General features: G+C 32.1%; 1 protein-coding gene across 1 annotated transcript; it reads left to right on the plus strand.

Annotated features, from left to right (window-relative positions):
• Nucleotides 1-2,996: 2,996 nt before the first annotated feature.
• LOC139510283 (uncharacterized) lies at nt 2,997-11,678 on the plus strand. The gene is made up of 3 exons (XM_071296779.1): nt 2,997-3,310; nt 6,815-8,991; nt 11,042-11,678. Exons 2-3 carry the CDS (start codon nt 6,837-6,839, stop codon nt 11,365-11,367), a joined length of 2,481 nt encoding a protein of 826 aa, XP_071152880.1. The 5' UTR covers nt 2,997-3,310; nt 6,815-6,836; the 3' UTR covers nt 11,368-11,678.
• The last annotated feature ends 203 nt before the right edge of the window (nt 11,679-11,881 follow it).

The raw sequence follows: 11,881 nt of genomic DNA on the forward strand, positions 1-11,881 counted from the left end.
ATAGACCTGCGTAAAGCCTTTGATACCATATGGAGAGTACTAGGCTTATTTTATAAACTTTTAAAATCAGGTTTACCTAAAAAGCTTTTTAATATTTTTTCTGCTATGTATGCAAATACTACCACTAGAATTAAATTTTCAAATGGTCTTAGTACTGCATTTACTTCAGAGCGAGGTGTTAAACGAGGGGATGTTTTAAGCCCCACACTTTTTAATATTTTTATTGATGATGTCGTAAAAGATTTATTCAATGGTAGCTGTGAACCAGTTAGAGTTGGTGATTTGTCTGTAAATTGTTTATTATATGCTGATGATATTGTATTACTATCAGAAAGCAAAACTGGTTTACAAACCAGTCTCAATATTCTTGGTACATATTGCTCAAATTGAAAGCTACATGTTAATGTTAATTCTAATGCTAAAACATATCTAAATGAGTTTTTCTATAATGATAATGCCATACAAACCGATCCAAATATTGTTACTTGGGAATAATGTTAAAGTGTAATGGCAACTTTAACTTAGCTGTATCCTTACTAATGGAAAAAGCTAGGAAAGCATGTTTTAAGATTAAGAAAACAATTGGATTGGATAATCCTGGTAAACTTTTAGAAAAATTATTTGATTCATTAGTAAGCCCCATATTGCTGTATTGTAGTGAGATATGGGGTGTTTTTGATAATTCAGGAGACAATTCCATTTTGGAAAAATTCCTTTTGAAATTCATAAAAGAAATTCTAGGGGTTCATTGCAAAGCAATTAATGCTGCTTGTAGAGCTGAACTTTGCAGGCTACCGTTATGGTCAAAAATATTATTTTCTTGTATTAAGTTTTTTTATCATATTTTAAGGTCTGAAAACACACTTGTATCCAAGGTTTTTCTGGCAACTGTGCACACATGATCAATTATCAAAAATTCATGATTCATCAAAATTAAAATTTTACCAACAATTTCATAATTCAAATCAGCGTAGTTCTTATGTTGATGTTCTAAGTAATAGATTAGAAAGGTCATCTCTGTGTAAAATAAGATTGAGTGCACACAAAATTGCTATTGAAAAAGGGCGATATTTAGGTTTACCCGCCGATGAACGAGTTTGTAATGTATGTAAATCAGGTGAGGTAGAAGATGAAAATCACTTTTTACTGAAATGTGAAATTTTTTCCGACTATAGAATTAACTTTAAAAATATTATATTAGATATACTGTGCCTGGTGTTCATGTGGTGAAATCATGGTCTTTCAGTCAGTTTAATTGAAGTCTGGAGCTGGCATGTCGGTTGACTGCTAGTGGTCTGTTGTTATTTATGTATTATTGTCATTTTGTTTATTTTCTTTGGTTGCGTCTTCTGACATCGGACTCGGACTTCTCTTGAACTGAATTTTAATGTGCGTATTGTTATGCATTTACTTTTCTACATTGGTTAGAGGTATAGGGGGAGGGTTGAGATCTCACAAACATGTTTAACCCCGCCGCATTTTTGCGCCTGTCCCAAGTCAGGAGCCTCTGGCCTTTGTTAGTCTGTATTATTTTAATTTTAGTTTCTTGTGTACAATTTGGAAATTAGTATGGCGTTCATTATCACTGAACTAGTGTATATTTGTTTAGGGGCCAGCTGAAGGACGCCTCCGGGTGCGGGAATTTCTCACTACATTGAAGACCAGTTGGTGACCTTCTGCTGTTGTTTTTTTAATTGGTCGGGTTGTTGTCTCTTTGACACATTCCCCATTTCCATTCTCAATTTTATTCCTACATGTTGTAGTGAAAATCAGCTAAATATTGATAGTTGCATTAATAGTAATTCTTCAAAAGTCCTGAAAGTGACTAGTTCTTATATATATAAATGTCTGGTGTATAGAAACGAGATATTAGCTTCTTAATTATAACATATTTAACTACTAGTATGCTGTATTCGTTGTTGTAATGTACTGAAATATGGGCCTTTGCCAATTATTGTAATTGTGTTTGTGCCAATAAAATATTTGTATTTGTATTTGTATTGTATCTTTTGTCACTCCTTTAGTAACAAGTCTGTGCGGTAATGTCTCTTCCCAACTTTCCCACTCTATATTTCAGATAAAAATCTTATTTCAAAAATGCCGTAGTGTCATATCCGGTTGCATTATAATCAACTTGGTACTGGTATGACTTTAGATTACTTAGGGAAGCTCGAGGGTACAAAAAATTCAGCAAAATTCTAACTTTTTTTTTCATAACAAATTTTATTTATGACTTTATTCGTTGTTACTTTATCATATGGTACAAAAATCAACCAAAAACAATCAATTCTTTTTGGTCCCATATGACTTTTATTAAAATGTGTATATCAATGAAAAAGCTTCAAACTATCTCCCTTTGCTGCAAAAATAATTGAAACTCATCGGTGACCTATATTTTTTATCATTTTTTTTTCAAATAAGCTGTACTTTAAAAAATAAACGATTGAAAACTTAAGCGATTTCTGTTATTTAGTTCTTTTTTTATTTCGATATTAACTCTATTTCTCCTATTAGTTCAATAGAAAAAAGTACCTTTTCAAAATGTAGGCAGATTGTGAGCTTAAATGAACGATGACCCTATTTTTTTATATTTTTTTTGTATTAAGTATTTGATAAAGATCTTTTAAAGAAAAACATAGCGAAATCCTATATTAAAAAAAAAAATTCTACCCGCGAGCCCCCTTAAAACAATATTGTCATAAGTTTATTTGAGAATTATGATTTTGTTGTGAAGTTTTTCTTTTATTAGGATATATACACATCCGTGTTTATTTACCTTATAAAAAATTTCAACTGAACTAAAATCTGTGAAATGTATACCTGAGATTTTTTATAAATAAGGATGAGGTTTCGTGTACAACATATTTGATCTTGTAAAGGTTTTAATAACTCCTCCGTTTATTTAAACTGATCTTATTGAAAATGCAATAAAACCCCTTTCGGAACACTCTTTTTAAATAAAAAAGTTGTTGCCAAATAAATCAAAACAAATTATAGTTTACATTTACCGAAAGTAAAAGTAGAAAAGCAAGTTTATAAAATCAATTATCACGACGACACATAATATGACCTAACCATACTACAAGTTGTAACGTAACAATAATCAATGGTTGTCGACGAAATATTCAAACACAAAGTATAGTCATTTAATAGTTCACGCACTTAGTGATTCAATTTTCTGAAAATTCACATCAGTGAACCTTAACAATCACCATTTTTATGCATGAAAAACCGGTGATAAAATGTAGAAGCATCTGAGAGAAGCATCACAGTTTGTGGGGAAACGTGTGTTTGTGTTTTGAGTTTATCAGTAAGTGTATTTTTCTTTGTTAGATCAGTAAAGAATTGCGGTTTTCAAAACACCTTTTGACCTTAATCAATAATAACACCCATATAGCTAGGATTATACACACAGTGTGTGAATGAAACTGTACGATTTAATAATGTTTTGGTCATTCGGGAGACTGTCAAACGGGGCTCCGTCACTTGCAACAATAACAAGTTGGTGAATGGAAAGTTTGATGAACCCAAAAAGTTACTATAATTACGTTTTTCCTTCAAGTTCTTGTAATTAAAACATTATATGATTTGATTTAGAACAAACATAAATATTTGATAAATCAGTCTGAATAATGCAATAGATCGCTTCTTTGTTATGCCCGCGTCACACTGTCCCGATTTTTGTATACGATCGACACCCGAATGCGAAAGTTGTAAGTTCGTACGAAGTTGATTCCGATCTCGTTAAAATACCAAAAAGTGACCGAAGCAAGTACGATAAATAACGAAGTCTATACGATGGTGCCAACATTATATACGATAGCAAAAGATGGACATACGAAGGTTAACCGAAGACGGGTTTTAAAGCTTCATATCTCAGCCGAAGCCCACACGATGGATCACGAAGGCTACACGATGGATTTTGCAGGCTACACGAGGTATTACAATGATGGCGAGATGGCCATACGATGTCTAAAAGACGTCGTGTATGCATGACAGGAAATCGATCTTTTTGTCTAATTCTTATAAAACTTAGTTTATTATCCCCTCGCCTACTACATGTAAGTTGCGTGTAGATAAGATTGTTATGGACACTCTAGAACCAAAATGCTCAAAACTTGGTATGGTGTTACTCGTTAAGAATATCTTAAGCGCTACTGACTTTAAAGTTCAAAAGTCAAGGTCACAGTGGCAGTTGTAATACAAGGTAATATCACCCTTGTGGACACTCTAAAACCAATATGCTTCAAAAGATTTTAACCACATTTGGTATGTTGTTCCTCCTTGTAATGATCTGACATTTTTTACGTTCAAGGCCAAAGGTCAAGGTCATGCAGATAGACTTGTTTTTTCTCCTTGAAATAGCATAATACACAGGAAATTGGTTGCTCATTTTTTTATCTGCTGGTTCTAAAGACAATATTAAAGGTATTTCCAGTTACTGAATGTTTGGTTGATTTCTAAAAAAATTGTTTATGTATCAAATATTCATATTCAATTTACCATTTTCTGCATGTGTCATATACAAATAAAGTGTCCATATTTGTCCCGAAATTACCATAAATTACCCATCGAGATAGGGAGATGGACAAATATTCAGAGAGATAGACGAATTTGTAAATTATGTAACTCTAAAGATCTTGGAGATGAGTATCATTATATTATGATGTGCACAGAGATGTCAGTAAAACGAAACGAATGTATTGACAAAAAATATGTTAATCGTCAAAATATAATTATGTTTAAGAAAATTATGAATTTAAGTATAAAATCTAAATTGAGAAAGCTGTGTACTTCATTAGATTTATAAATTCCCATGTGTGCCCTCCTGGCTAAATACTATCAGTATGATTGTGAATAGTGTACATATTTTGCTCTGTGTATTCATGTATTTATGTCTGTATTATTGATGTCATGTAGTGTCTGTATACCATTGTAATTGCAAAGGTTTTGACAGAATAAAGATATATATATATATAAAAAAAAAATATGTTACATACCAGGGATGCCACGCTCGGCATTGCTTTGTTTGAACTGTAAAATGTGTGCACTAGTCTGAATAATCACCCATAATTATGCTCATGTTTACTGGTCTATCTTAAAGGTAAGGTAATGGGTTCGTTGATTCCTTTTATACAAAAAGAGCTCTTTCCAGGAGAATATCATAATAATATAGACAAAAGGAAGAATGTGGGGAAAGCAGCAAATGCGGCAAAATATGACATATAGAAAACAAAATGGTTATGAAGTAAAAATTCGTGTGACAACAACTCAGACGATACATTAAAAAATCAGAATAATGAAGACAAAGTTTCCCTATATACGTGTGCAGTGTTGGTGTACGATGCGCGTTTATGATTTTAATTAGGTTACTTGATATGAAAAATTGACAAAAAATAATATTTTACTTGTAAAAGTAAATCCTGAGCCTGTAATAGCGGCTCTTCTTGTTCATTTGAATTAATAGAAACAACGCTGTTGCCTTTCTTGTTCTCATAGAATCATTTGATATGAGCTCTATGTTTTGTGAACGTCTTTCTTAACTGTCGTATTAGGCTGACCAATGCATATCGCGCATGGCACTTTAAATATATTTTAGCGCGAAAATTAACTTACATTTAGCTGAATCTATTGCCGTCGTAGTTCCATCTTGTCGCCTTCGTACTTTTATTCGATGGCAACACGACGGGATTACGAGGCCTTCACGAAGTCGTGTTGCCATCGTAAGACCTTCGGGTAGCTTCGTGATTCATTCGTGTGGACATCGTAATGTCAAAACTGCCCGATGGAAACGATGGAAACACGAATTCAATACGATGTTCAAAGATGCATTCCCGTTGACATTACGATGGTGAGGATGGTAATACGAACTCAATACGAACGCTCAACATCGGACGCACCTTCGGGGATTTTTTAACATGTTAAAAAATTTAGAACCCTTCCCGAAGTTGTCCCCGAAGGCTAAAAAAAGTGGCCGATGGTTCTACGATGGTTAAAGATGGCACTACGAATAGCCAGATCTGGATACGATCAGTCCCGATTTTGAAAATTTCCATAATCGTGTTGCCATCGGCGTAAAACTCGGGACAGTGTGACGCGGGCATTATGAAAAAAAAACTAAACAAAAATCGCTTCTTTATTCCAATAAACAGACTTACTCATTAATTATCAATGTCCTAAAATTTGCATATTCTAACAAAAGACTAGACTCATTTTGGACTGCTATTTTACAATCCAAAAGGCAGTATACAGTTGTCGATATACAGTTAATCTACCGTAAGTGTAACAATTACATGTGTAATGAAGTATGGTAAACCCTGTTAATGCTTTCTAAGAAATTGACCAATTTTGATTTGAAATGAACTTGAACATTTCAGGTTCACATTTGCAGCTGAAAGTTATGATTTTTTAATTAAAATATGAGGAGATATATTTTAAAACATGCTTTATGAAATTAAAAATAAAAATGAGTCTCCGACCTTGATTTCATGCTACAAGTAAAACAATCTCTATCTTTAAAAAAAAAACTATCTCCCTTGAAATGGCCAAGTTGACAATTTGATTCGCACAAGCAACAAAATTTAGAATTTGGAAATCAGTCAGGATAATAAAATATGTGACTTGTTTTTGTCAATTCTATTGAACAATATGCCCTATGAACATGATGAATTGCCCATAAGGTGATATACAGTTAATCTACTATAAAAGAATCTGGGACGATTCATCTTTTAATAATTTGAACAAATATGTCCTAGCCTTTATGCTACTTTTTTTCTCGTAAATTCAATTACAATGGATTTTATACAATTTTTAGGTTTGTTAATAGAGCAGAGAAAATGGAATCTATTTTGATGGAGTTTCAGGATTTGAATACCAAGTTAGAAATACATCCGGGTTTAATACGCCTAAATCTGAACATAATGAACGCTCTTGATATGCATGTGATTCAAGAGGCAAAGCAAAATATTGAAAAACTGTTAATTAAAGAACATCCGATTGTCGAAAACGTTCAGAAAAATATCATTGCTATACTCAAGACTAAAATACCGAGAGAACGACGAGAAGCCAGATTTGATCTTGAAAATATAAGAATGAAGTCTCCAGACAATTTAAACGTACTAGCCGATTTGGAGTGCATTTATACAGAGCTAGATAGGAGTAAGGAAGCAGAGGTTTGCAAACAAAAATATCAACAAATTCTTTCTGGTACCTCCAAGAACAACATACGTTGCAAGCAATTATGTTTGCTTGAACAAGGGTATGCAATTTTGATAGAGCGAACACTGATCAACCAAAGTACAGTGGAATTAAGGATAACTGATTTACACAAAATTCTTAGCACTGAACTTGAAAGAAGTCAGGGACGAAGAAAAGAGTGTTTTGAAAGAGGACTCCATCACCAAATCCAAGTCTTACGTAATGTCCGAATTGCGAATGAAGACGAGATAGCAGACAGACATCTAGTTCGAAAAGGATCTAGTCTTCAAAAATTTAAATTAGCTGAGTCATTAGATGCATCTTTTCCAAATAAAATATGGAATTACTACTATGCTAAGGCATTAAACCAGTATTATGACTCTTTGGAAACTGTACTTAAACGTACAGATCATGGGAAAGATACAATAAACAAACGACAAATATTTGAAGATGACTTAACAAAAGAAATGAAAAAGGTAACATTAAAAGCAATTGAAAACTTTTGGATGATATCTCAAATTCAAATTAACAATTCCATAATTAGAACATTTGTTGCAAGGTCTTATGCCTACATCGGGCACATTCTTATGAAACGTGGTGATATGGTTCATTCTTCTGGAAACTCGTTTAACTTAAATACAAATAAAAGCTTTAAACGTTATACAAATAATCCAGTTGAGGCTGCAGAAATGGCTTATAGGCTTAAAAAAAATGATATGACTGTTTTGACGAGATATGGAAGGACTCTGTGGAATAAATCAAAGAGTTTTGATGACATAAAAGAAAAATTAGTATTACTTCACATGGCAAATGATATTCTAACATGTTCAATCGATGTGGAAAACACCGGAAATTGGTTTGCCTTCTCGACTAGAATGCATGTAAGGAAACAAATATCCGACATCAGAGCGAAAAGAGATATCGAGTTAGCTAGGAAATATCTGTTGGATGCGTTACAAGATGGAGAAGCAATTTTCAAATCACAAAATACACAAAAAGATTTAACTATCCTTGCAGAAATTTGCCAGAAACTCGCAAAGTTTCCGCACACCCATAAGTATGGGCACAATTTTGTTCACACAGAAGGTCTTTTACATCAAGCTTTAGACTATTTGTTATATGCGTCGTATTTAGGAGATCGACCAGATTTTCACTATGCCAACAGAAAGGCATCATGTCTCTTCGATCTCGGTGAATACGCTCATGCCATTGAATGGGCGAATAAAACTTGGTTGCTGTGTTCACCTTCAACTCAGATGTCGTTTTACATACTATGTAGTTATATGGTGACTATGTTTGAAGATGATTTGCAGATACCCTTTGATCAGTTCGTAAAAGAATTTTTGTACGCTCTAATATATGGTAAAAGAAAATACCAGGATATAGTTAAGAGCATAGAAAAACTGTATAAGAATAACAAAAAAGGACTCTTGGTATTAATAAAAGCAATTATCGTAGAACCGAAAACAACACTTAGAACGACAGAAAAGAATATTCTTAGCGAATGCATAAATATTTGGACAAATATTGCAGAAACGGGAGATTTAGAAGAGTTTTCAAAATTAGAAACCATTTTAAAAGATATGATACCACGACAAGAAAATGAGTATGTACTCTCAGAAACATTTCATCAAACATCGTGTATACCTCCAGTTAAGGTTATAAAGGCATGCTCCAGAGAGTTTGAGTATGATTTTTTCATATCTCATAGTCATAAAGATGAAGACTGGGTGACTAAAAGTCTACTCAGAAATCTAGAGAGCCAATTTGATGAACAAGATGTAGCGTTTAAAGGTAATGTACAATGATGGCAAGTATTTTATTTCCAGGAGAATAAAGTATAACATTTCATTTTTGATTCTTTTCTTCCTTGTAGATATTTAAACAATAATAAACTGAGTCATTTCATTTAACGAACTTTTATTAATATGGTAAAAATAAATAAGTAAGTGAAAACCAATGAATAAAATGATATATAACGTATTAAAATTGATATATATTTATACATAAGTACATTTCTTATTACAAATACCGTCTAGGAGTTTTAGGCTTGCATTGTTACAGAAAGCTATGAGTTATGTAGCATGGTGTGATAATTGCTATCCCATCAGACTCAACAAAAATGTACGACTTATTTGAGAGCTATCACTGGACATTTACAAGTCGAGAGAAGCTAAATGTAACTGTTGACTATGTATTTGATGGTGTATGGTACCGCTGGTGGTGTATATAACCAGGTCGGGATCGACTGACCAATATAAACGTGGAATTCAAGCATTTTAATAAATATAGATAAAAACAAAAATAATACAAAACAAATTAAAAATATAAATAAAGTAAAACATATATTTTTGATTTGTTCTTTAATATTAATTGCAAAAACAATATATATATTTTGATACACTTTTTCTTATGTAAAAAAATAAATATTAGTAATTTTTGATTTTAGTTTATTATGCTTAAGAGAGTTTTAAGGATTTTATTCCAGGCATAGATGACCTTAGCCGTATTTGGCACAACTTTTTGGAATTTTAGATCCTCAATGCTCTTCGACTTTGTACGTGTTTGTCTTTATAAATATTTTGATATGAGCGTCACTGATGAGTCTTATGTAGACGAAACGCGCGTCTGGCGTACTTAATTATAATCCTGGTACCTTTGATAACTATTTACTTCAAATCTTAATCATTTTAATATAATGACTGACCTAATAATTTTAAGGACAATTCTATTGTCTTATGCAGAATGCGGAAACTGATATAGTAGTACATTGATGTTATGGTAACGTGCCTTTTTTTGTCAACGCAATCATGGGAATGACTAAATATAGTAACGGTTAGAAAGTATTGTTTAATATTGTATAAATATATGTCCTAAATATTATAGATACTTTGATAGTCATAAAACTTGCATTTTGTTTTTTAACGATTCCGAAGTTTTTCAACGGAAAATTTATCGTCTTTTGGTCATCATTGTTTGTGCTTTATGTGTCCCTGATATAGGCTAATCCAAAAAAAAGCTTCGAACGCATTACATTTAAACAGTGTTAATTTCATTTGTTTTCATAAATATTGAGCTAATGATACACTCAGGGACTTATATAACAGTCAACTAGATAATGAAAGTAACAGCAACTCCTGCATATGCATAAGTTTGTTTTCAGAAGATGCATAACATCCAAAATTAAATTATTTTTCATTAGTTAGAACTTAAATTCATACAAGTACAACTTAAACATTTCAGACTTGAAAACAAAAAATCAGCAATTACTATTTACAATATAACTAATCAAGGGAATGCGGTTACAAAAGTCACTAGCCAGGAGGACAAACAAAAAAAATTTGATTGTTTTTTATAAATGAACAAAAAAATACATACAAGTATAAATATAGTAGATATTCATATGCACATTGCAATTGTTATATTGGCGGGAAAAAGTTTCCCTTTTGTTACGTTTTGCTTCTTCCTGTTTTAAGGCTTTACTTGATAAAGTTTGTAAAAGAACGTCTAACCACTTTTTAACTACTGTTCGTTTTCAAAGTGAATGTATGTAATTTCTTTGAGAAAAATTTTACTCTACTAGTAAGTGTTGAAACTAGGTATCACCGAAATAAATTTAGCTACAATCTTTGGATAGAAAAGTTACTTAGAATTTAAATAAATGAAACCAAATTTTGGTAATAAATCAAGATCTTCATGGATATCAGAAATAAATTAAAATGTACAGTATATTTGTGTAATTACATAAGCGCTTGAAGTCTCAGTATGACTGAAAATTGACATTAAGAAACTCTTCTCATATCAGAGTTCGTATTATTTACATGATGTCACTTTTTCATTGCAGGTTGCATTGCCGACAGAGATTTCATACCTGGTACTTCTATACTGGATAATATCATCGGTGCTATCAAGAAAAGTAACAAAGTTCTCCTTATTCTAACGGATCACTTTGTGTCTAGTAATTGGTGTCAGTACGAGGCAGATCGAGCCGTAATTAAATCATTAAATCTAGATTCGAAAGACAGTAATTGCGTTATACCAATTGTTTTAGAAGAGTGTACTATACCAGAGAAAATTGACCATCTAAACTTCATAGATATGACAATAAAAAGGGATTTCGTGCAGGAAATGATGAGATTAAAGAAAGTTTTGTTGCCAGAGGATAAATGAAACATGCAAACATAGAAATGTATATTTGTTTACTCAATAACTGATCAGAACTTATCATAATGATATGCCATGAAATAACTAATGTTTTGTTATAGTCAAATTTGTTTGTTTAAACTCTGAAAATTCTTTGAAATGTTTTTGTTTGTCTTTAATATTCAACTGTACAAATGAATGAAAACTTCAAAAATTTTATTAACAATTAATCAAATGGTGAAGCGTGTATACAATCGAATTAATTCTTGCTGTTGAATATTATCTGTTTTCTGTTGTTTTTTTTTTTTATCTCCATGAAAATAAAACGGAACCATATATCTATTGCTTTTTCAGTGATCCGTCTATCCTTCCGTTTTTGTCTTCGTTACTTATAACATAGAGAGCCTATTGATTACGACACAAATGTCACTGTTACTAAAAGAAGGATGTGATATAATAACTTGACTAAACCCTGCCAGATTTAAATGACATTTATACCGTGGAAAGATACTGTGGAGAAAATGCCCATTTAATGTTTCTT

Source organism: Mytilus edulis, chromosome 2, assembly GCF_963676685.1.
Source record: "Mytilus edulis chromosome 2, xbMytEdul2.2, whole genome shotgun sequence".
NCBI lineage: Eukaryota > Metazoa > Mollusca > Bivalvia > Mytilida > Mytilidae > Mytilus > Mytilus edulis.

What these genes read in the sequence shown, in the direction of transcription:
- LOC139510283 (XM_071296779.1), top strand. Translation starts at nt 6,837, where the DNA reads ATGGAATCTATTTTGATGGAGTTTCAGGATTTGAATACCAAGTTAGAA. An exon ending in ACAAGATGTAGCGTTTAAAG is followed by an intron (nt 8,992 to 11,041) that starts GTAATGTACAAT and finishes TTTTCATTGCAG; the next exon opens with GTTGCATTGCCGACAGAGAT.